This window comes from Microtus ochrogaster, chromosome 21, assembly GCF_000317375.1.
Source record: "Microtus ochrogaster isolate Prairie Vole_2 chromosome 21, MicOch1.0, whole genome shotgun sequence".
Lineage (NCBI taxonomy): Eukaryota > Metazoa > Chordata > Mammalia > Rodentia > Cricetidae > Microtus > Microtus ochrogaster.
In genome coordinates this window covers 25,471,768-25,497,488 of record NC_022022.1, presented here as the reverse complement: position 1 = coordinate 25,497,488, position 25,721 = coordinate 25,471,768, and the positions used below count along the sequence as shown (strand labels likewise).

The 25,721-nt window shown below is 45.9% G+C and overlaps 2 protein-coding genes and 1 long non-coding RNA gene across 4 annotated transcripts in view; 1 reads left to right on the top strand and 2 right to left on the bottom strand.

Moving 5' to 3' along the window:
- Positions 1–302: 302 nt before the first annotated feature.
- Positions 303–15,689, bottom strand: Pla2g12a (phospholipase A2 group XIIA). The gene is made up of 4 exons (XM_005357274.2): positions 15,394–15,689; positions 6,107–6,183; positions 5,172–5,337; positions 303–1,239 (listed from the first exon to the last, which is right to left on the bottom strand). Exons 1-4 carry the CDS (start codon positions 15,620–15,622, stop codon positions 1,121–1,123), a joined length of 591 nt encoding a protein of 196 aa, XP_005357331.1. The 5' UTR covers positions 15,623–15,689; the 3' UTR covers positions 303–1,120.
- A 271-nt stretch (positions 15,690–15,960) lies between these two features.
- Positions 15,961–23,772, top strand: LOC113457206. The gene is made up of 2 exons (XR_003377827.1): positions 15,961–16,096; positions 23,668–23,772. It is a non-coding gene; the product is annotated as an uncharacterized LOC113457206 (long non-coding RNA).
- The window catches only part of Cfi (complement factor I), a 31,629-nt gene continuing 26,133 nt past the window's right edge, over positions 20,226–25,721 (bottom strand). For both annotated transcript variants that reach the window (XM_013349953.2, XM_013349954.2), the window contains 5 exons: positions 25,463–25,566; positions 25,208–25,311; positions 22,350–22,627; positions 20,945–21,049; positions 20,226–20,627 (listed from right to left, as the gene is read on the bottom strand). In XM_013349953.2, coding sequence (XP_013205407.1) covers positions 20,410–20,627; positions 20,945–21,049; positions 22,350–22,627; positions 25,208–25,311; positions 25,463–25,566 — 809 coding nt within the window. In that variant the 3' untranslated portion in view covers positions 20,226–20,409. The remainder of the gene's footprint in view (positions 20,628–20,944; positions 21,050–22,349; positions 22,628–25,207; positions 25,312–25,462; positions 25,567–25,721) is intronic.

Below are 25,721 nucleotides of genomic sequence, written 5' to 3'. Positions count from 1 at the left end.
AGGAGACGTCCTCCTATAGGCCCTGCAGTGTTCATTTGCTCAAGTCATATGTTACTCAAAAGATTGGAGAAAATCATCAGTCAATGGCCAGTATGGCTGAACATTCAGAGGCCATCACAACATTCCCAGCATTCACAGGCATTTACAGAGACAGCCAAGGCTTTCTGGGATCCGCTTGCACACCTATTAATTTTCAGTGTAAGTAAAAGGTCCCAAGAGACAGTTCTTTCTACTTCGCCTTTCCCATACTCTTTGATTCCACAAGGAAAGATTCGAAAACACTCAAGAAATAATCAAGGAAAAAACATTATCAAGAATAACTTTTATTAAGAGCTCTTTCAAAAATACTCCAGAATATAAGCTGAGGAAGAGGTGTTAGGGACTAAGCATCAAACCTGACAGCATATGGTGCTCTGACTTGTCTCACTAATTCCATCTTTTCTAGAATTCATAGCAAAAGATATTTGTTAGAACTTGTTTGCAAAAAGGGAGTGTTGTGTTTCTTAATATTGTTCACATCACAATACTGAGATGTCCTGCATTGTCCCTGAAGAGAAGTGCCAGCCGACGGTCCCAACTGTATAAGCAATGCACACTTGGAGCCTTGTTACCATAGCAACACAATGCATCCTATCTCAGAAGGCTCTACAGAAACACCACCTAATGCACAATTAAAATAGAGAAACAGTAGTTACTTCCTCTTGGCGTAAGTGCATATTTGAAATTTCAAAGTAAATAACACGTCTAATTATTTATATTTCAAAGTAATGTTGGAAAATTCTCACAGTGAATTTTACATTTGCTCTCGTTTTTATTGTAGAGTACACTATAAAAACCAAGTCACACAGTCTTCAAGCTTTTCTTGCCATTTTGGGGGAGCCACTGACAGCGAGGTCCACGAAGGCAAGCATGCTGTCCTCTCTACTTACTCCCAGTCCTGAGCATGCTCTTCTCTCTACTTCTTCCCACCCTCCACTCCTTTTCACTGTGAGGCTTTAAAATCAAAACACAGTCTAGGAAGGTCTTACAATGACCTATTCCAAAAATGAGGTGGTTTCAGGCGATAAACGCATGTTCTTTGTCCTTCACTGTCGTCTGCCCACCAGCTTCAAGGGCTTCCTTACAGATCTGTTTTCTCTTCATAACGGCACCAACATGCGGCTCGCTGGCTGTCCAGGTAGGGCTTGCAGCCCAAATGTATGACGCTGTCAAACAGGAGCTCCACCGTTGTTTCACAAGCTGCAGGGTCAAGACATGTCATCACTGTTGGGCAGGAGCCAAGCACGCTCTGTCCCCACCTCTGTACCTGGTGCAGCACAGGCCACACCCCTCAGTGTAGTGGTACTTCATTTGTATTTTAATAAATAACTCTTGCCTGAAGATCAGAGAGTAAAACAGCTGCCCTGGTCAGCCTCACAGACCAGGCAGTGGTGACACACACCTCTAATCCCAGTAGCCACACTACTTTGCCATAGAAACCAGGCGGTAGTGGTGCACGCCTTTAACCCTAAAACTAGAGAGGAATAAAACGGGAGAAGATGGCTCTCCGTCAGTCTCATTCTGAGGATTCCTGGAGGCAGGATCACCATTTTTGGACTGAGGTACAGGTAAGAGCCAATGGCTGGCTGCTTTGTTTTTCTGGTCTTCAAGTTTAACCCTAATATCTGTCTCTGGGTTTTTATTAACCGTACCACACCTCAGTGTGCACTCAAACATGTAGGAGGTCACAGTCATCCCATCCCTCACACCAGCAACCCACATAAAGATTCCATTTCATATATATATATATATATATATATATAAAATATTTCATATGTATATGAATGTATGCTCCGTTTCAATTGTTCAGAACAATTTTTATAACAAGTAATAACCTTTATGAAACACAAATGGGGTCATCAGTGTTAGTTTTCGTTTTAGCTGAGAGATGTAACCCCAATAACGATGTCTGACAATGGCAGAGTTTACATGGCAAGGGAGGATCTGCTGCTGTTGCCGCTGGAGAGTGAGGCTCGGGCCTCTAACATGCTAAGCACATGCTGTACCCTCGGTCTTAGAAAGAAGCTTTAGAGAGAAACCTCCAGCTGGAGACATGACTCTGGGCAAAGGCACTAGGTCAGAACATCCCCCATGGGCTGTGGCCTCTGACCTCCACACGTGTGCTGCGGTCTATTGCATGCACGCACACACACACACACACACACACACACACACACACACACATTTAATATTTTTTTTTAAAAAAGCAAATAAAAAATCTCAGAAACCTCAAGGCATCACTATGACCAGAGGCTCCTAAGAGCTGATCACATGTATTGAAGATGCTCATACTAAATGGCACCAATTCTCTTTCTTTGACCAATTCTAAAATTTGGCTTCAGGATGGATGCTCATGGGAATACAAAGTAGTTTCTCCTGGTATGTTTAAAAATTTTAAGACTATAATAAAGCTACCAACTTACCTTCCCAATTCTAAGAAACCTCACAGGTCTAAACCACAAAATAGCTTTCAGCAGCCCAAACAACCTTCTTCAGATATTCACATGAAGGGAGAATCTTGTGCTAAAACTTGTCCTTTTTAAAGTTCTTCAAAAGACTGTGCCATTCTGAGCACAAAAACCAGAGAAACGCACTCTGAACGGCAAGGCACTTGGCTCCACTTCTCTGTCTCTTTGAGGGAAAAAACAAGGTTCAGTTTGTTACTGTAGCCAAAAGCAGGCTAGTGGGTGAAAGGGCGAATTCAGGCTTCCTCTGCTGCAGAGACCTCCTCCTGGACAGGTTTTCCTGGGATTTCAGAATCAGATCTACAGCATGAGACAGTCTAGAGCAGGCAATAGCCAGAGCATGAGCTCAAAGTCAGTCAATCTACTCGGGACAAGTTTCCTGAAAGTCACAGGCATCCTGTCTAGCACTTGGTTTTTTGTTTGTTTGTTTTTTGTTTTTGTGAGCACCCAAAGAAAAAATGAATACATTATCTAGCACAATATTATAAGAAAAATACATTAAAATGTTACTTTTCTTTCCTTCCTTTTTGTTTGCTGTAGGATTTCTCTATAGCTTTGGAGCCTGTCCTAGAACTCTCTCTCTAGACCAGGCTGGCCTCGAACTCCCAGAGATCTGCCTGCCTCTGCCTCCCAAGTACTGAGATTAAAGGCGTGCGCCACCACCGCCTGGCTTCTTTCCTGCCTTCTTCTTTGCCACTTCTGACTTTATTGCAGAGTGCATTCTTTGCCTTTCCAGTGGGAAGTCTTATAAATACTCCTACTTGAGCAGACATTTATATCTCCACAGACACTTCAGCTCGGCTTAGGACAAGGCTGACTGGAGGCTGGGACTTTAGCGATGCAGCCACTGTGAGTCGTCATCTGCTCTAGGGAGGATGGGTGCTTTAGACTACTCACCCGTGTCCCTGTAAGTCACACCAGCAAGCTTACTGGTTCACCATGCTAGACTGGAGTGGAATCATTTCCACTGCTCTGCAATAAAGTCAATAGTAAGCCCTATTGCTGAGCTTTATCAGACATGATGAAATTGGGTTGGGAGCAGTCTGGAAGTTTCTTCCTGATGGCTAACATATGCAGGCCAAAACGTGATAGCTTGCTAGGGAAGTATTGTCAAAAACTGTTCAGCTTTGGTATGGCCCTCTGTGCTAATGCCACCAACATGCCATGTAAGATGTGCCCGCTGATGCCCTATGGTATAGTTGTTATGGGCACAACCAAGTACTTTCTGATTGGATTTAAGGCCTGTCACACACGGGGAATTCATGTTCGGTATGCAAGCCAAGGCAAAACCCTGGAGGAAATCGCAGGCTGCACTGTGTAGAGCAATGCTGTTTTGTTAGATAGACGTGATGTGCTTGTTAAATTGCCAGTTGCATGCTCATTCTTGTCGATGCCCACAGATTTTTGCTGCTGTGTGCTTTGTTCATGGAGGAAGTTTTATTTTTACAGTGGGTACTGCTTACTGTTGAGTCTCATAACTGGTCAAACGCTGAGGATACGTACCTGCTCTCATGGCACTGAGACCCACTCTCAGAAAAGAATTGCCCACATGCGTATGTGTGCCTGTGCGCCTCTCACCTCTCCAAGGCTTAGAAAATATCACAGAGCAGTAATGGGAGGAAGAGAGAGCAGAAAGGATCCAAGAGCTAAAGGGTGCAGCATTGTAGTGAAGCTGCTTTCTCTGGACCTGACCTGACCGTCAGTTATCATGGGGCAGAGACTGCTTTCGTGACCCACAAAATGCCTGGGCACTACAGTCATGACCATAAAATAAGCAAAATAATACAGTGAAAGCTGGTCGGTGGTGACAGTAGAGGGGCTGTTAACGTGCCCTCCCTGAGACTCCAGCCACCTTTTCTGTGTGCATCCCAGCTGTACTTGGTCCTACGGATGCAAGTGTGCACATGAAGTGGAAGGTGGACTGGGGCTCGGGACTCTGATGAAGCAGCATTCCCAAGTCCTCGTCACCCATGCTGGAGTGGAGCTTCCAGTGACGTAGTTCCTGTAAGGAAGCTCACTGAACTCACCGGCTTACCAAGCTGGACTTCGATGGACCCGTTTCTTTGGTCTGTTATTGGTGCCTTATCTAGTATGAGCAGATGTTTCTTTCCACATCCCCAGGAAAAGCCGAGCACCATGCAGCCTCCTGAGTTCTGGGAGCACGCACATGAGGTGTCAATCTAGCAGCTGTACTGCACTCTCAGATTCACTGATGCTAAGACTGACACTCTGAGACTGACAATAAAGTTTACCTTGAATCAGAGGGCGGAGTTAGTAACCAGCTGACCAGAGCCATTGAGCTTTCTGTTGCCTATAACCAACTTCAATCTATTACATTTTATTACAGCATCCCTGTGCCAATGTGCTTCAAGGCTTCAATGTTTAGCTTTGGAACGATCAGATACATATTCTAGGGCACAAGGTACATGAATTCTTCCCTTCTCTGCCTCAGAAACTCCTCCAAGTTTTCTCAACACTGCTTTTGCAGCTGTGTATAATTTTAGATTACCAAATGACCGGCTAGCTCCTCACTCCAGGCACTGAAGAGGTTGTATCCTAACAGCTGATGAATGTGAAGAAGCTCTTTTGGTATGCTTTTATATGAGCATGTATGTATTTACTGCAGTATTAGAAACATCTGAGTCCCGGCCGCAGGCCCCTCCTTACCCTGGACGTTCTGAGCGAGCCCCAGAGTCTTCTGCACGTCCCGGCAGATCTTGGAGAGGCAGTACTGGAACTCCTCGTCACAGTCGTTCTTGCTTTTCCCACAGGTCTCGTAGCACCTGTCGTGCTGGTTGCAGCACTTTGTCAGGGACGGGATGCCAATGTTCAGCTGTGAGAGGCATTTCCATGGGTTACTGTCTGAGATGCAAACCTCCCAGCACTGGAGATCATTCCAACGGACCTCACAGAAATGAATGTCGACTGCCGCAGCACCCCATTTACAGGCCTACTGTCGACTGCTGCAGCACCCCATTTACAGGCCTACTGTCGACTGCTGCAGCACCCCATTTACAGGCCTACTGTCGACTGCCGCAGCACCCCATTTACAGGCCTAGGGTAAATCTTCCTGTGTCAGACTCTCCCAGCTCTCCTTACTCACCCTTAGCCACACAGCTGTTTTCAGCCATACCATGCTCTTCTCCATCTTGCAATGATAGAGTTAACTGTCAGTAACTTTCACAACTTTTAACTGTCCAAAACACAACGCACAACTAACTTTCTTACTGACTTTATTTCTGTGAGCATGTGTGTGAAGAACAGGGGCCACAGGAGGGCAGCCAGAGGAGAATACAGGATGTCTTCCTCTATCGTTATCTGCCTCATACCCCGAGACAAAGTCTCTCACTGAACCTGGACCACTGTTTTGGCTACAGATTATCTAGAGAGCTCTCAGGATCTGCCTGTCTCCTTCATCCTTCAACACTAGGGTCACAGGCCCACGTGGCTATGCCTGGCTTGTATGTTGGTGTGAGGGGTTCGAACTCAAGTCCCCACCCTGTACAGACGCGGTCTTTCCCAGTGAGCCATCTCCCTAGCACCTCCACCCAAGGCATAGCTTTGAAAGTAACAAAACTTATCAAAGGAAAAAATTTATTTACATGAACACCGAACAATGGAGAGCCACATCCATTTGGTGGGGACGGTTTAAATCCATAGCGTGGAAGAGGCTTCGATCCTATGTAAAATACAAAGGTTGTCATATTTAGTATAAAATATGGAAAAAATAAAATACATATTTGTAAAGGTATACAATGTGCTGGACTAGCCTTGAAGATGTTTACTATTGAGTTGGACAAAACTTAAGAAATGATGCATTTATTTTGGTGAGTACTAGAAGGGCCGATCATGGAATTATTGCAGAACATATGCAAATGTGCACTCATACACACATGTGCAGCATTCATGAAGGCAGTTACCGTTTATAAGCATACCCTGTGGAAGCATGCAATAGCTTATCCTGGACCACTGGAGAGCTCAAAGGTGCACATGATATGATATCACATGTGTGAACGATCAGCACAAGCTACAGCCCAATCTAAGGAAGACGAGTCTGTGCAGTGATAGTTTCAGTATGCTATTGGGCACCGTAGGGCCATCCATTCTGACTCCGTTCTCAGCAGCCGACTGTTTCACGAGTGCAGCTAATAAGAAAGTCTGTTTCTAACCGCCCAGTTTATACCATTTTGTTGTAGCAGCCCAAACACAATAGCATTCACGATAGCATTCACGTGTCAGTGCGGCTTTTCCTGGTGACACTTCTAACCTGCATGATTTCTAACACACCATGTCATCAATCTGCCTCTCCATTTATTACGTGCTTCTTCATAAGGAACTGCAACCCTGCGGCAGGACTTTTTCTATTGTACATACCCGTGCCTAGCATAGTTTCTGGCATGTAGTTACATTCTCAATGGCTGCTTGTTGACAAATGGTCAAATCAATGAACATTGGGTGGATTTAGAAGACTAATCCCTATGGCAACTGTAACAGTCACTGAAAATTAATAAGCACTACTGCTGTTTGCTTTTCAGTCTTCTAAGTTTCCTGGGCCGTCACTCACTGGCCTCCAAAGAGTGACCACATCTAGCTTGTTACATCTCTTTAAAATGTGGCAGCCAGGGCCATCAAGATAGCGTAGCTGGTAAAATATGATACCCAACTTAATTACCTGAGTTCACTCCCCCCACAACACACATGACAAAGAGAAAAGATTATCGTGAGTGTTCCTCTTGACCCCCACATGCACACCATGGAATGCATGCACCCACACACATACATCATACACATATTAATAAATAAGTAGAAACTGTAAAATGTGGCACCCCAAACTTAATGCCATTTGATATGATGGACCCTGTCTGAGGCAATACAACATTCATTTTAACACAGCTGATGGAAGCTATTATCTCAGGGCTAAACTATTAAAATGGTAGCAGTACAAAGAAAGTACTTTCGAAAATTAAATTGAGCTTTAAGAATATCTACTCCTAGTCATGCACGGTGGTGCAAGCCTTTAATCTCAGCACCCAGAAGGCAGAAGTTGGAGGATTTCTCTGAGTTCAAGGTCAGCCTGGTTTACAAAGTGAGTGCCGGGACAGCCAGGGCTACAGAGGGACCCTGTCTCAAAAAAGTCAAAGCATGTATAAATACTTACTTCTAGAACTTCAGCACTTCTGTACTTAGTTATCTTAGACCAGAATCCATTCTGTTGGCTTTACATAGTCATCCCCATTGTTTCATCCTCGACTATTGTTTTAAAGATTTATTATGTATACAACTTTCTGCCTGCATGCATGTCTGCACACCAGAAGAGGGCAGCAGATCGCATTCTAGATGGTTGTGAGCCACCAAGTGGTTGCTGGGAATTAAATGCAGGACCTCTGGAAGAGCAGTCACTGCTCTTAACCTCTGAGCCATCTCTCCAGCCCCTCATCTATGATTGTTTAATGAACTTTCTATCTAGAGCTATTTGCCTACTGCTGCCTGGGATCATAAACCTGAGCCACAGATATTAATCTGGACTGAGGCAAGCAGCATCTTGCTATAGATGAATCCTCTCTAGCAGCAGTGATGATGCTATCAATCTGAACCTTTGGGACACCTCTCAGCCACTCGTGACTTTGCTTAAGTCAAGTGTCTGCTGGCTTACTGTTCCCAGGGGCCTATCATGAGAAACTACACATTTTTATCTATGGTTAAAAGCCCTGCATAGAAGGCAGATGATGCCTTGTTCGTTTTCATTTCTTTTTCTTTTCTTTTCTTTTCTTTTCTTTTCTTTCTTTCTTTCTTTCTTTCTTTCTTTTTTTTTTTTTTTTAAGCACTGGGAATTGACTGAATCCAAGGCTTTGTAAATTGTGAATGTGAGGCCAGTGTTCTAGCCTGGGCTACACCTCCAGCCCAGGCTGTTTCCCGCTGCTAATATCAAAGTAGCTGCGGTAACTGTTTAAAGGAGGTTTATTCTGGCTTACACTTTGGGTCCAAAGTTCAGGAGTTGCAGCTAGCTATGGCCTTTTTGCCGGCTTCATCCTCAGAAAGGGCAGGGCGTCGCATGACTGGAGAGCAGAGCGGGAGAAAGCAGCCAGACAGGCTTTTACTGCACGCTCAGTCACAAGACAACCCCATCGATCCGTGAAGCAGACGCAGACCGATCAATTCATAAGGGCAGAGTCCCCTGCAGCTCGTAAAGGGTTCACCTCTTAGTCCTACACCTTTTAATGGAGATGAATTTCAGTTTTAAACGGGACAAGCCATACTCTAAAAAGTACAAAACTGGAAGGAAGGCAAAACTGGGAAAGTGTTCTTCGGAAACACACTCCAGTTCCTTAAACACAGAGGAAAGCTTTCTCTTGAATGGGTTTTAACAGTGAGTGGTTTCAAATGCTTACAAACCGTTCTCAAGCTGTGGGTCACAATCCCCGTGTGGCTAACAACCCCTTCCCAGGGGTCACATATCAGATATCCTGCATATCAGATACTTACATTTATGATTAATAACAGTAGCAAAATTACAGTCATGAAGTAGCAACAAAGATAATTTTATGGTTGGGGTCACCACCACATGAGGAACTGTATTAAAGAGTTGCAGCCTTAGGAAGGTTGAGAACCACTGGTGTAGAGATATATATTAGTCAATGAGCCCAACTATTAATAAAACTTTTAAAAGCATTACAAATACACTAATTCAGAAAAGAGGGCATTGGCTATATACAGCTTTTTCAGGTTAACAACTATTAATTAAATTTAAATTCGGAAGCACATCACGTAAAAACCTGTCAGGAAGCTGAAGGAAAACAGGCTGGGCTTAGCATTCGAAAATGACAGCTTGTCCTATGTTTCTGAGTGTTCTGCGTGTTCAGAAGACATGTACATTCCCCTTTCCACCTACAAGTCTACAGACATGGGCGTCATTCATACCCAAACATTCCCACCTTCACACAGCTGATACAAAGCAAAAGAAAATGAAGGTAATTGAAGGCTTCTAGTATCCTCTTAACTGTGTCTACCTTTTTTTTTTTTTTAGAACCTGGAATGTATTTCCTTTTGTGCTCATCCAGCAATGCTCTGTCTTTCCTTTTCTTTGTACCTTCTCTAGTTTTTCACCATTCCCCATGGGTAGAAATGCTTCCTGACAGCTCGATGACTGCTGTGGCAGTGACCTAACATAGACATGTACGTATTCCACCAGTACATGTACGTACTTTCTTCTTAAAGGACAATTACTGCCGAGCAAGAGGATGCTCAGAAGCAAATGAAGTGAGGAAAAGGTCCCAAGGAAACACGCCTGCCCTGAGGATGCAGGAGAGGGGGGCAGGGAGCAGAGGCAGTAGGGAAGCTTCAAGGCAAAGTGCGAAGGTGACAGCCTAGGGCTGCCCCTCAGAGGGAAACTGACAATGCTGAACAGGAAAGACCCACACCTGCCGGATATGAGACACCAGAAGGACTACTGGGAGAAATGCTGGGCACGACCCCTAACATCTGCACTGAAAGGGGCATGTGAGGTTAGTCTGGGGTCTCGTCAGAACAACCCGCTGACGTCACTTATCTCACAGTCTGCCCAGCTCACCCCACCTAAAAACAGCATCTTTGCGTCTCTATCTGCCACACACACCAAGGTTGGTTGTTTTCTTTCTGATGTTTCTGAGTCAGGTTAGCAGAACAGTTTCTATGAGATCAGCTTTGTCCTCCATTGCTAGAAGATGCCTAGCAGGTAATAAATGCCCAAGAAATTGCTAGATGAGAAAAAGGGGAAATAGTCTGCCAAAATGGAAAGCTTTTTTCCCCAACAGAACAGACAGACAAACCTACCACGAACATGAGAGGGCAGCTCAGCGTTTTAAAGTTCTAAATTCACCTGTAAATTAAATTATTATTTCAAGGCTCGAAAGATGGGTCCGTAGACAAAAGCTCTTCCCCTGCAAACCTGACGACCCGAGTTTGACCCCTAGGTCCTGCATGGAAAGGAGAGAGGCACTTCCCAAATGCTGTCCTCTGACCTCCACCTGTACACCATGGCATACTCATGTGTGCATCCCCCTCTATTTCTCCATCTCCCTCCCTCCCTCCCCCTCTCTCTCTGTACCTCTCCCCCAATAAAATTACATGAACACATACTCAATAAACAAAGTTAAACTTAAGAATTAGTTAGCCGGGCAGCGATGGCGCACACTTTTCCCAGCACTTGGGGGGGGGGGGAAGAAGCAAGTGGATTTCAGTGCATTCAAGGCCAGCCTGGTCTACCAAGTGAATTCCAGGACAAAGATAATTATTTAGAACAAATTATATATAAAGCTACTTATTAAAAATGGAATTTATTCGTGAGCTGTGTAGAGTTGGCTCGGCAGTTAGGTACACTTGCTTCTTTTGCACAGGACCCAGATTTGGTTCCTAGCACCCAGACAGAGGCTCACAACAGCCTGTAACTTCAGCTCCAGGGTCGATGCCCTCTTCTGGTCTCTGAAGGTACTACAAACATGTGATAAGCATACCTAGACACAGGCAAAACACTCACACACATAAGATAAAATAAAATAAAAATACTGAGCCAAGTCAGGTGCCAAATTAAGTACTAATACTATTTAAAAATATTGCTATAAGTGGTGTTATGAGATGCTGAACATGAAAACTTAAATATTTCTACTGTTAATGGCTTTTACAAAGCAACGAAAGTTCATTAACGGAAGGACCACACTTAGAGTCAAACCACAACATCATGAGGTGCTGTGGCCACAGCTCCCCAGATTCCATAAGCAGAAACAGAAAACTAAGAAAAGAAAAAAATAGGAGGAAGACCTAAACCCAAGAGTACACCTGTGTGAGAAGGTCATTCATTACTTGTCCCTTTTGACTTAACTTAGTGGTTCTCAACCTGTGGGTCGCGATCCTCTGGAGGTCAAATGACCCTTTCACAGGGTGGCCTAAGACCACCCGGCATATCTCTCATTTACATTATGATTCATAACAGTAGCAAAATTATAGTTATGACGTCGCACAAAATAACTGTATGGTTGGGGGTCACCACAACACAAGGAACCGCATAAAAGGGTCGCAGCATCAGGAAGGCTGAGAACCACTGACCTAAGTCATGGATGATAAACTTCTTACTGTTTTCTCAACTCCCCGTGTATCAAAAACCCGAGAATTTACAGGAATTGAGAAACTTACCATTCTCTTTTCCTACCTCTCACCCCACCCCCACATTAATTTTTCAAATTTGATATAAATACTCTCAAACAGACTCACTCATCTTGCCCGAGAAAAATGAAGCAGGTGAGACTCTTAGAGATGGTAACTGGGTCACACAAAGACCCTACCACTGCGTATGCAGGATGGACAGTGGGGACAAACCTAAACCATCCATAGCCATGAGGCCCCGAAAGGAACTCTCCACGCACCCAAGGTCGCCCAACATCTTCATTCTTAGGACTCCTAGACTAACGGCTTCATTCCTCACTGAAAAGTAAGCAATCAGAACCTAACGTGTGCCCACATCCTACCTCCACCTAGTAACAGGGGTGTGCTGCCTGCTCCTGACCAGTCTCTCTCTTTGCACGCTAGAAATCACACTTTTCACAGGCAACAACATGCCGCCAGTGTTTCCCTCCGCTCTCTCCTCCATCACCTCTGCTATCATTTTCTGCCCTAGTCACAAGTACTGCCAAGCCAACCGCAAATCCTTTAGGTTCTTCCTTCAAAGTGTACCACAAATTCAACCCTCGCTCATCACTCCGACTCCTCCCAAATTAGACAGAATCACTGCCACCTTTTGTCTGGACCCTGTATATGGCTTCCCTACCTCCACGGATGCTTAATTCTCAGTATAACACTTAGAAGCTCCTGTTAGCGTATATAAAACTAGAGAAATGAACAACTTATTCAAAACTCTAAAAGCACTTTAGAAGCTTTTTTTTTCCTCTATTTTTCAACAGAAATGGAAAACTTTTCTCCCGTGATTTCCTTTTATGTCGCGCGGGGGGGGGGGGAGTTAAGGGCTGGGAAGCTGGCTCGAGTGGGTAAGGGTGGTTGTTATGCCACACTGAGCCAGAGCAGAGTTCAAATCCCTAGCGCCCAGTAAATGGCTGGGCAGAGGAGTGTGTGCCTGCAACCCCAGTGTCGGGAGACAGAGATGGGCAGATGCCTGGAGCTCACTGGCGGGCTAGCCTACGCATATCAGTGTGCTCGCTTTCAGAGAGACCCTGTCCTAAGGGAGCAAGGTGTAACCGAGAAAGTCAGTCAACAATCTCTCTTGGCCTCTCCATGTGCACTCAACACCCACTTGCATGCACCACACACACGCATGTACATGTGCGCATCCACGAGTAAAAGAAAAATGGCAAACATAAAATTGTTCCTCGCATAACTCACAAAGGCGTTTCCCTATCCAAGGGAAGATGACCCAAAGGGAAGAAGTGTGTGCACCACCAAGCTCTCAGGGACAGGGAAGCTGCATGGACGCACACACATTTGCTACATTCGACAGTCCTTGACCTACCTGAGAGCTTGGTGGCAAATTCTGTGAGCCTTCGAGGAAATGAAAGCAGAAAAAGGAAAGTTTAAAGCAGCCTTTTCAGAGGGATAGCATCCGTCTGAGATGCTCTCAACGTAAGCAGTTCTACAGCCCCAGACCCACGGCTGTTTATGAGGACCGTACCTTTGAGGCCTTCCTTTTCTCTGTGAAGAGCAGCTGTATCTTTCTGTTGCCACAGGCTGCACCGTCAGGGTCACACTGACTGGCCTTCCTATGGTCCTGTCCTCTGCAACTGTGTATTCACTGTTCCCTCGGCCTGGGACGATCTTGCCCTGATTACCACCGAGCACTCTTGCTACTTTCCAATCCTGAGACGGTCTCCTGTCCTAGAGCATCCTATCTCAGGGGCAAACGGCTCCCAGAACCCCGTGGCAGTCTTCCACTTATGTGGAGGAAGTTTATTGTTCAAGGCATGGCTCACAGCACATCAGTGAGCACACAGAGACTGACAGCCTGCTTCCCCTCACCAGAACGAAGCTCTAGGGATGAATCCCCAGTCTATCAACCCCTGACACATGGTCAAGACTAATATTTGCATAATGGTCAGGAATTAAGTTAGAACTTTTGCCTTAGCAAAGTTATCATTTAACCCTTGTTACCCACAAAGTACCCCAATACATTTTACAAGAACAAAAATATTCTTCTTGGTGCTCACTGGTGGAAATCTTTAGGCCTAGAGTTTAGAAGCAAAGGAAGATCGTCAGAAGCAAAGGTGCATGTTCTGTATGAGCAGAAAGGTGGAGGCTCACCTAACGGAGGCGCACAGGCTGCATGTGGCATCACAGTTTTTCAGGTTTTTATTAAGGTCATCAACTCTGCAATCAGCCTTTCTCACTAAAGTCACGGATTTCCCTTATCTTCAGCTGGTAGCCTTGGCTAATTGCATAAGAAACTTGATTTTTCAAGTTCTATCCTAACAGTTTGAATCGCCAAACAGAAGTCCCATCCCCTCAAAAAAAAAAGCTTAAAAAAACCCTCAAAATAAACAACAACAAAAACAAAACCCCCAAACACTCAAATCGCTGCCTTGAGTACTGACTGTATTACCATCTGCACTGCCATGAAGCAAGTTCTTAGATTCAAATAGATGTTTCAAACTGTGAAAGGACTGAGCTAAAAACTACAATACGAACAGAGCATAAGGAAGAGAAGCCATGGATATCCAAGGAAGAAAGCCACAAAGCACACAAGTGGGTGTCTGTCATACCAGCACCGGACAGGCTGAGGCAGGGAGTCAAGAGTTCAAGGCTAGCCTCAGCTACACCGAGTTCGGTGCCAGTGAGGGCTACCTGAGACTCATAAACCAAAGCAAAATAAAACTTCAAATTTTAATACATTGTTTTCTAGAAGTTAGTAGAACTCTTTCAATCCAGTACACCTTCCTCAAAAACCAAGTACACCAAATATCTGTACAAAAGTCACAATTTATTTTTCTTAGCTTTGCAGGATAACAACCAAACGCCACTTAAAATCAACTGATGGCTTTCAAATTCCCTTTTGGCTTTTTTTTTCTCAGCGGACTAAATTATAAAATATTGTGTGTGTGTGTGTGTGTGTGTGTGTGTGTGTGTGTCCGCCTGCGCTAAAATCAGTATGTTCCACTCCACTTCCAGAGTCTCTACATCAATCAGTGAGTTCTTAGGCAACTCTGTGCAATCGCCGGAAAAGAAAATGGGGAGGGAGGGTGGGAAAGAAACCAGAAGTAATGAGAGCCGAGTGAGCAGACCGTGCACTCTGGCGACCTGTCACGTTTGTTCCCAGATTGCTCAATCCCAAGGACAGCACGCTCCAAGCGCCGCTCACTCTTTCCACACCCAAGGACGCCGTCAAGGTCCGCCTGCACCTCTTCCCCCAACACCCTGTTCCGCACGTGTCCCTTCATCCTTCTGCCCCGCACTTGTCCCTCCATCCCCCTGGCCTGCACCTGTGACCCTATCCCCCTGTCTGGCACCTGTCCCCCATCCCCCTGCCCCGCACAGTGCTCCCCTCCATCCCCCTGGCCCGCATCTGTGCTCCCATCCCTCTTCCCTGCACCTGTGGTCCTATCCCCTTGTCTGGCACCTGTCCCCCAACCCCCTGCCCCGCACTTGTCCCTCTATCCCCCTGGCCCGCATCTGTGCTCCCATCCCTCTGCCCTGCACCTGTCCCCCCATCCCTCCCGCCCCGCACCTGTCTCCTATTCCCCTCCGCCCCGCACCTGTCCCCCATTCCCCCGCCCCGCACCTGTTCCCCTATTCCCCCCGCCCCGCACCTGTCCCCCTATTTCCCCCCGCCCCGCACCTGTCGCCCCATTCTCCTGCCCGTCCCCCATCCCCCGCACCTGTCGCCCCATTCCCCCGCCCCGTCCTCCATCCCCCGCACCGTCGCGGCACTTGTACTGGCAGAGCCCGTCCTCGCCGCCCAGCAGGTCGAGCGCGGCGTTGAGGTACGTGTCGATCTTGTGGATGCCGTTGCGGATGGTCTTGAGGGTGGCCCTCCAGTCGGTGGTCTGGTCCTGTTCCTGGCCTCCCGCGGCGGCCAGCAGGAGCAGAAGCAGGAGCAGGAGCGGGAGCGCGGGCCTCCGGGCCGGCGCGGGCCGCGGGGCCACCATCTAGCTGCGCCGCCGGGCGGCCGGGCTGGGCAGCGGCGCGCACTCCGGCTCAGGTCCCGGCCTCCTCCGCGCTCTCTCACGGGGGCGCGCACCGTCACTCAGCTGCGCGGAGGGGCGGGCCGGCAGGGGCGCGCGCCGCTCACCCGGGTCGCGTCCTGCACAGTGCGCCTGCGCAGGAGCGTGGGAACCGGGAGAGGGAGCTGGCGACTTCCTCGCCAACTTGGCCCCTGGAACGCTCCCGGTAACTTTCCGTCCTACCTCTGTGGGGTCATAAAAAACCCCGTCCGTGCCCTAGACGTTTTCGTTGCTTTGGTTCAGCACCGGAGTGAGTTGCGCCACAACGAACCGCAGCGGCACAGCCTGCCTTTGGGGCTCTGCCGTCATGGCCAGGGGTGCAGATCAGGGGCTTGTTTGAGCACGTGACGTACACTGCAGAACTTGGGTCCTCATGGAGACCTCATAACCTGCTACACAGTCTTAGCACTGTAAGTGGCTTGTCCGTCTGAGGGTCGTTGAGAACGGACCCCTTTCTCAATCAGAGCCGTGGTTCTCAACTTTCCTAATGCTGTGACCCTTTAATACAGCTCATGTTGTGGTGACCACCCCAACCATAAAATTATTTAGTTGTTTACTCATCATTATGATTTACTACTGTTATGAATCCAGGTTGCGGTACGACCCACAGGTTGAGAACCGCTGAGCTAGCACACTTCCTCTAGTGCCTTGGTCTAATTTCGAGAAAGGGGAAATTCACAATCACCCCTCCTTAAAATTCTAAATACCTTAGTGAAAGGATAACCATAGATTAGGAAGAGAGGGTGTAGACAAGGCAGAGATCATTGGATGTCGCTCTAGGATACAGTGATTGAGAGCTGATCTCTGAGGTTCCAACCGGCTTTACCACCAGAATTTTAAAGGAAGACTTGGCTCATTTAATTCTTCTACCAGAGAGGTCTCCTGTTCCAGGAATATGTCTTCCACAACTGGACAGAATGCAGTAAGGTTATGTGGGAGCAATCCTCGGTTAAAACCCAAGATCCTTATTGTGATGTTAAGTTGGGAGCTTCACCCCATTCCCTGGCATCCATCCCAGCCCCCCCTCCTCCCCTCCCGGTTTAATTTGGTGTGATTGGATTTCTGTGCGCCGGTGGAGAGGATTTTTCTTAACATTTATTGTTTATTTTTCTGGAACAGGATCCTGGCTTGTAGCCCAGGTTGCCCTCAGACTTGCCTTAAACACACCATCTTCCCACCTAGGCCCCTGAAGTTCTGGGATCTTGGCTCCTAGCCTCTCCTATTTCCACGTTTACATCTCGGTGTACTAATGTCGTTCACCTTAACAGTGGCCTGTGCTCTGAGGACTCAGTTTGCTGCCTCTCTCTAGGGATGACATTCTCAAATGCCAAATTCCCTGGAACCCTGTCCCTTCTATTGCACACTGCAATCTCACTGACCACAAATTCAGAGTAACCCAACTGGTTAAACCCGCTTCAGCTCCTAACTTTTGTTATTTTATCTGTCATTCATAGCCTTACCAATCAATCACCTCATAGTTAAAAGAAAAATCTCATAATTGCCATAGACTCAAATGCCTCTCCCTGGTACAATGTTTTGTCCCCAGGTGGTGCATTTTCCTGCCTCAACCTACCCAGAGCCAGAGCGGGTCCCTCCATCCCTGCCTTGGCTTCCGTCTTTTTCAGTTTCCCTTTAAATAGTCTAGACTTCTCCTGTCTTTCAAGGCTCATTTCAACTCTCCACCTTCCTCCCTGCCTCCTGCCTGGACTTAATAGAATTCTTCAGGTGGTTTCAGGTCTTGGAGGCCACACCCAGCTCGTCCTTTTCTCTGATGTACCCTGGGTGCCAGGGACACTGAGCTGCTCTCCAGCCTGTGCGTGGCTGGCTCCCCACGTTGTGAGGCCATCGCATGTGCTGCTGCTTGGGAAGCCCTTCTGTGCTTTAGTTTTCTCTCCTGTTATTGTGAGAAAGTAGTCCTACAGAAGCAACTTTAACCCAGTGAGATAGCTCAGTGGGTGGCCCTGTTTGCTACCTGAGCCTGAGAAGCTGTTGATCCCTAGAACCCCATGGCAGGAGAGAAGAGAGTCCCCCAAGTTGTTCTCTGACCTGTACATGTGCACATGCTCACATGCACACACACACAAATGATGATGATGATGATGATGATGATGATGATGATGATGATGATGATGATGATGATGATACAAAGAAAACACCTAAGGGAGAAAGTTTGTTTTTCTGGCTCAGTGTCAGGGCCCAGTTGATCATAGTGAGGAGGACGAAGTGACTGGACCTTGAAGCAGCTGGCCCCATCACAACCGCTTTCTCCACTTTATATAGTCTAGGATCCCTTGCCTGGGAAATAGTCCTGCCTACTGTTGAGATAGATCTTCGCACATCAATTAAAGTACTCAAGATAATTCTGCACAGACGTGTCCAGAGACCCATCTCCTAAATTATCCTAGATTCTGGCAAGTTAACAACACTCTGGCAATTAACAATAGCCATGACATGCCATCAGTCAGAGATTAATCTCACCCCCGGGGAAGCCCTCTTAGACACCTTAGACTGATCTCCACTGAGGTTTTTTTTTTTTTGGTTTTTTTCCCCCCATTCTTCCTCCAAATACAGCTTCATATTTTATTTTCCAGTTAGCCCCAATGACATAGGAATCTCCACTGTGACAGACTGTTCACAGCCCAGTTACATATGACCCAAGGGTACCAGACATGGTCATCAGACTGACCTGCAACAGTGGCTTCTGAGTTTATTGTTTCATGCCAGTGAAGATTAAAGGTACGGACAGTTGTGGGGTAGGTTTTCCTAAGAGGAATTACAGAAAAGAAGAAAGAAAGCAAGAAAGCAAGAAAGCAAGAAAGCAAGAAAGCAAGAAAGCAAGAAAGCAAGAAAGCAAGAAAGAAAGAAAGAAAGAAAGAAAGAAAGAAAGAAAGAAAGAAAGAAAGGAAAGAAACTGAGGAAAAGAGAGGGGGAGAGAGAGAGAGATCCTTCCAAGAGTAAAAAGGGTTCTGAAGAGAGTAAAAAGCCAATGAACTTTGTTTTCTAGAGGTTTTCTATAGGGCTGTGGCAGAGACTGGACAAAAGCCAAGATTGCCATGAGATTTACTAGTTCTCTGAGCTATGACAAGCCATGCCACTGTAGGCTTCATATGCTCCACGTGTGTTCCCGTCCCAACCAGAGAGATGAGCGTGTATCATGTGCTGCCCACCCAGGAAGTGGGTGGCTGAAGCCCTGCTTTGTCCTCTCCCGCTCTAGCTTTCTTAACATTGACACTGACTGTCTGCCATTAGACTGTTGGCAGGTGTGATTACCACCCCACCCCCCAACCTTGCTGGTGTCTCAAGGACTGGTAATTACAGGTAGCTTTTTTGGTTCTCATATCTCACCAATAAGCAGCTCCTCTGAGTTAGCTCTGTCTTCAGGACGGCCTGGGGTCTCTTTCCTGAGAGAGGGGAGTCCTGCCATCCTTACCTTCAGCTTAGTTTGGTATAAAAGCAAGACTATATGAAGGGACAATAGCACCTGTCTAGTTTTGCTTCTGCGGCTGTGATAAATGTCATGATTAGGGGCAACTTGTGGTCAAGAACTTATCTCCTCTTACAGTTCTGGGTAACAGTTCATCACTGGGGGAAGGAAGGGCAAGAGGTCAGGGCAGGAACCTGGAGGCAGGAACTGAAGCAGAGACCACAGAAGAACACTGCTTACTGACTTGTCCCTTCTGACTTGTTCAGTTTTGTTCTTAAATATCCCAGGCTCACCTAGAGTGACACCACAGCCAGTTATCCTGGCCCTCCCACATCAGTTATTAATCAAGAAAAGGCCCTGCTGACTTGTCTTCAGGCTAATCTGATGGAAGCATTGAACTATGTTGGCATTCAACGATTCCACTGGATTCTGTTGTCTGTAATTCAGAATCCAGAGAGAGAGCTTGGAACTGATCAGATCCTGGAGGTAGACCATCCCATTCCCACTGCACTTGGTTGGTTTTTTCCTACATGGAGCCACTTCCAAGAGTTGACCCATTGCCCTTTAGGAAGAACCTGACCCTAGTACTTTCTGGGTTTTGTTTGTTTTTGCAGGTTTCAAGTCACTGCAGAAGGGTTCTGAGCCTGCAGCCTCTATCACTTTTATTTATTTTTTATTTATTTATTTAATTGAGCTATGCATTTTTCTCTGCTCCCCTCCCTTCCTCTCCCCTCCCCTTCAACCCTCTCCCACGGTCCCCATGCTCCCAATTTACTCAGGAGATCTTGTCTTTTCTACTTCCCATGTAGATTAGATCCATGTATGTGTCTCTTGGAGTCCTCATTGCTGTCTAGGTTCTCTGGGATCGTGAATTGTAGGCTGGTTTCTCTTCTTTTAATTCATAGGTGACAGATTGGAGCTTGAACAACCTTGTGTGATTTCAGTATCACTGAACTAGCTCAGCCTTTACTGTAGTTAAGACACCATTTTTGCCTGAAGAGCTAATCTAGTCACACTTTCTATAAATAAAATGTGTAGGTCGCAGGTGTAGCTGAGTGGTACTAACTCTGAAGAACAAACAAACAAACAAAAAAACAATCCTTGTATGCTAAAGCAGAATGTTTATTGTATTACCCAACAGAATTCTAAAATGACATAAACTTTGAAGAAGCCTTTCGAATTGGCCGGTAAGATTTGCTTCTTGCTAGCTCTGAGAACTAATTACACAGTTTCATTTTAATTAAAACACGACTCCTGAATTAATAAATGTAGAGAAGAGGCCATAGCTTCAGACATTGTGTTGAGAAATAAGGGATCTTCCCACATGATTGCTAATCCAGTCAAAATAATTAGCTACTCTGGTGTAAACACCTGGAAATTCTGGTTTTCCACAGTTTTCACCCCAGCTCACAATGCCCCAAACATAAGTCACATTCTTGACATCCTGGCAGACCAAGGGACCACCAGAGTCCCCTTTGCAGGCATCGATGGACCCATCATCAGTACCTAAGAAAGAAAACCACAGTTCCTTCCATTTGTCAGGGCCACCGTGCCTCTTTGTGCCTCTCACGCTGATGCATGGAGAGACTTCCCTGTAAGGAAATAGCGGGCTGCCCCAGCATCCCTCTTGGAACTGAGGATTGAGATGCAGCATAGGAAATAAATAATAATTCGTAAACCTTCTGTTTGCTTCCCTAAGTTAGCATAGTCCTCCCGCTAGGCGTCTGTACTTGACAGAATTGTGTAAGGAGCCGCAGTTGTAAGCTGGAAGTGTCAAGCAGACTGATACAGTCCATAGCCCAGGTCACCCTCTTGGCACTTACCCGCACACTGCATTTCTTTTTCATGGTAGCGGTTTGCGTAAAACTTCGAACAGTTGCCTATCAGCTTAACTTGGCCCCACCTAAGTGAGTAGACTTTTTGGTTATCTACACAAAGTGAGAAAACAGACATTTAGGAGCCACAAATGAGAAATCTAAACAAAAGTGGTTATAGCTTAGTAAAACACTAAGAAGATCCATGAAATAACATTACTAATGACTACATATATTAATAACTGAGGATACTTCCTTAGCATATTTATGTCATATTCTCTTCATAGCCTTAGTTTCTGCAATTATCTTTCTAAATTTCAATGAACAGTGAGGGAAGGTGCCTGAAATTGCAGTCATTTAGTAAAGAGCGAATCCTAGTGTGCAGTCCCAACCCATTGCTGGGTTCGGTAGGGGCATTGCAGAGATGACAGTGATGGGCTTATCTCGTGCACATCCTTGATATCTTTTCTTACAGCTAGCAATTTCCTTGAAATTACTATCGGAGAGAAAGCAGCCTTGGAGAGGTTAGAAGCTGAAGCTGTCAGTGTGTACATGTTTCTGTGCTTGAGGAAGTAAGTGCCCATTTAAGTGCTCTGAGGCAGTGAACAGGGAGCTAAGAGTTCCGTCACATTTAAGTGAGAGTTTGAGGACCTGAACATCCTTGGTCCGTGGGGAGAGAAGGGCCAAGTACTCCTGCCTGATGGGCCATGGAGGGAGAGACGCATAAGCACACAGGGAAGATGGATGGGGTGGGGAGTGAGACTTTGTCCCATCTCCCCTCTTCTGTTTTCCAGCACACAGCAGTTTCATGGTGGAGTTTTCCATTATCTGCTTACTCACTCCCCAGACTTCCAAGAGCTCAGGGCTTAGGCCCTCCTCATTCCTCACCAGCATCCAGAATCTTCTTACACAACGTTGTTGCGTAATAAATACTTAATGTAATTAGCAACTGCGTAAAATCACAGTAATTTAATTACAAACATCTTGCAAATGCCTGATGTTCAGTTACCCCCCTGCCTGTGTCTTGCAGGAGGTCCATTTGAGATAAAACTGTTTAATACCTCTTTAGGTCAAAAATGAAGCAAATCTTATTGGCCTCAAGGCTGGCCTTGAACTCCTGATCCTCCTGCTTCTCCTTCTGAAATTATACGTATGCCCTATCACAAGAACACACTTGGTTTCTTGTTTTCAGTCCTGGGGATCAAACCCAGGAACTTGCCCATGCTAGACAAGTGCTCTAGAATCAAGTGACAGCTCCTGTCTCGTGTGGTCTTTCTGACAATGGCGTTCTGAGCCCACCAGGCAGCCCTTCCTGGATGGGCACTCACTTTCTGTACCTAATATTTCTCTGAGTACTAGAGTGGCATCCACACATTTCCAACCCCAGTTCCACCCCCAGAGGTAAAGCATATACCTTTCTCTCGACCCCATCCAGAGATGATGCATTTGTGATTTGGCTGGAATAGATATGGAGACCATGGGACACAGGCAGGGACAGAATGAGGAAGCTCACACTCTTTCTTGCCCGGAGATTTTTTCATTTCAATCAAAGCTATGTCATTTTGGTAGGTGCGTCCATTATAGTTTTCATGAATAACCACTCTGTTCACTCTCTGAACTTTCAACTGAGAGTTAAGTTTCTGCCAGTCTAATAATGCCGACCATACTTGGTAATGCTGATATCTGCTGGGTCTGTCAGAGAAAGCAAAGGGAAATGACATATAGCAAGAAAAAGGTATGGATTTTGATACTTCATCTTTATATTCTTCCGTTTGAAGGATGATTTTCAGTTTCTGAATGTTTTTATCCTTGTTGATATGAAGCTATATAAAATTAAATTTAGTTAGGGCAGAGTTTGCTGTGTGGTAAATGGAGAGAGTGATTATTCCCCAACTGTTCCTAGGATCTCATTATCCAACCTTTCCAAAGAATGAAGTACATCACCAAATGGATTGTCCATAAGCAAAAAAACTTGAACATTTGTACCATCTTCTTAAAGTATATATAGCATACAGGGAACAGAATTTATCTTCCTATAACAACTCAGCCAATCCCAGTAGAGTTCAACAGCAATGTTCTAGGAGATAATGTGATATTTAGATGTTTTTATTTATACCTAAATGTTCCAAGAGTGCTGCCATCCTCATTATTTTTGGGTTGTATCATAGGCTTAGGGATCATAAATATTTCTTGAAGATTAGCTCTGTTTATATGGCTTACTGGGCGCATATATAGTGTTTACCAACTGCATAGACACGGTGTTGTCCTGGGCACCAGGGTGTGGAAGTTAGCAAAACCAGAAAGCATCTAGAAAACATGCATCACCAAGTGGGTGATCACAACAATAATGAGGTTTATTCTGCAAGAAGGGAGAGGAGTGGACAGGGGGAAAAAAAAAAACTTTTAAAATTTACCGGGAGGGCTTTGACTGAGAGCCTTCCAGAGAATTCCATAAGGAGATAAAGGGTTGACTTGAGATCTGAGTAAAGAGGAGAATTCACTAGGTAAGAGAGTCAAGGGAGATCATTTCAGGCAAGGAAAGCGTGCATGAAGGTCCCTTCACAGAAGGGAGCAATTGCTTTGGAGCATCTGAAGAAGCCAGCCCCGAGGGGGTGGATCCATGGGCAGGGGGTGGTGCTGTGTGTGCAGTGGGCTGAAACTGGTGGGGGAGAGGAAGGCCAAATTGCATAAGAAGGCCTTAGAAGACGTCCGCGTGTTGACATTTTGTTTAGATGCTTATCTAAAGAAGACTGCAAAGCCCTTGAATTGACGCGGCTACACAGTGGAGAACAGACCAGCAGGGCAGCGGATCAGCGGATAGATAGACTGCCGTGTAGGTAAGCAATTAGAGAGAGGCAAGTCATGTGATCCAGATGGCAAGTAGAAGCAGGGTGATAGTGAAGGAGATAAGGTTTGAGAAATGAGCAATTGAAAATTAACATTAAGAATGCCTGTGCCCGAAGGCTGAGAGCGTGAAATATGAGGGTTCTTAGATTTCCGACTGTGCTAACCACATAAACAGTGTTTCTTAAGACAAGCCGAGGTGAGACTCCTGAGCCCTGTCCTTTTGCTAGTAACGTTGGTTTGTCAATCAATACCTTTGGAGGACTGCAATCCCATCCCTATTATGGGCAGATTTTTATCTGCTGCACTGTGGATGTCCTGAGCCCCACTGGGACTGTATTTGAGACAGTGCTTTTAATTGGGTAATGAAGGTTTAATGAGGTCGTAAGGGATGTCCTATTAATCCAGGGGTCTTCATGAGGGAAAAGAGAAGTCTCAGGCTGTATTGCAGAGGAGAGGGTACTGAAGGGCACAGTGGGAAGGGAGCACATACAAGCCAAGAGAAACTCCAGGAACCCCGAGTGCTGCGCATCGGTCTTGGACTCCCAGCCTCCAGAATGGTGAGAAAGCGAACCTCTGCTTCTAAAGCCAACTGGTCTGTGGTGTTTGTCGGCAGACTAATACAGCCTCTCATAATACTCCTCGTAGAACCTGTGCCCGACTTGTACTTCTCACTTGTCACACGCAAACCTGAAGCCACCTTATGCCTACCCTGTTTCTCTGTCCTCAGAATTAGAAAACCCCACCAAAGGGGTCCACGGTGTGACTGGCCTCCCTCTGACTCTCTGTGTAATGGTTTTTTTAGTGGCTTCAAGTCTTGTCAGAGATGGCCTGCTGCACTTCAGGGATCTTCCCAATAGCAACACGAATGCTACCCCACCTGACACAATGCCTTGGTCAAAGCAGCTTTACATGTGTAAATAATTATTACATGTGTAAATAATTTATCCAGGCTCAGTGAGCCAGCCAATGAGGGGTCAGTATATCAGATAAATAGCATTGAGCTTTGGACATTTTCTTTATTGCCTAAAATACACATTAAATTCATTTAAGGGTATGTGGACTTGAAAAAGTCATCTGTGGTTGTGGACTAATGACCTTGTTAAGGAAAGGTCAGAGGGGATGCCAGGTTACAGTCACCCCTTAGTCATAAAACTCATAAACTCAGTCATAAACTCTTCTGAACAGTTTCGTCCTAGCACAATATAAATAAGCCAAATAAAGTCATTCGGTATCTAAGCTCTGTCCTCACCAGGACACAGTGAGGGACTGGTCCCTTACAGCCCAGGTCATGAATACCTGAAAAATACCTCCTGATAACAGAGTAGAATGATTTCTCATATAAGCTTGTATCTATCGGCTATCACCATCTCTATCATTTGCTTCTCATGTTTCAAGAAATCTAAAACACACTGAAGACGTTTTTACCTGACACAGTGTGCAGCGGTCAGAACCCAGCAGCCGCCGATATAAATTCCCCCACAGGTGATTCTCTGGCCGTCCTTGATTGCCACCTGCCACGGGAAGTCTCCCTGTGAGAGACGTGTGTAGTTACTGCCTTCCTACTGGATGGTGTCACCAACAGGCAGCCCCAGGACATGTCCCTTGGTGAGCACACGTGCCCTTGCTTTTGTCTGACCCAGGCCGGTCCTTGGAGGAACTGAGATTTTCACACAGCCTTACCACCTTTGCTGGCTCCCCTCCGACCACTCTTTTCCTTCGGGTGTGTGTGTTCTTTTTGACTCCACAGGACAGTTTAGGTAACAAGGACCTCAGCCGTTGTCTTTCTTCAGGAAAGGAAGGGATTGTATCATTATTTTCCTAAAACCATTATCTTGTGAATAAAGTCTTGGTTCATTCTCTCTCTCTCTCTTTCTCTCTCTCTCTCTGTCTCTCTGTCTCTCTCTCTCTCTCTCTCTCTCTCTCTCTCTCTCTCTCTCTC

Bases quoted from the DNA above. Each gene is read 5' to 3' on its own strand.
- Pla2g12a (XM_005357274.2), bottom strand. From the start codon at position 15,622: ATGGTGGCCCCGCGGCCCGCGCCGGCCCGGAGGCCCGCGCTCCCGCTC. The intron at 5,338-6,106 runs GTAAATAAATTT...TGCCTCTCACAG, and splicing joins CTCCATTGTTCGGTGTTCAT to CTGAACATTGGCATCCCGTC. The intron at 1,240-5,171 runs GTAAGGAGGGGC...TTGACCCTGCAG, and splicing joins GCTCGCTCAGAACGTCCAGG to CTTGTGAAACAACGGTGGAG.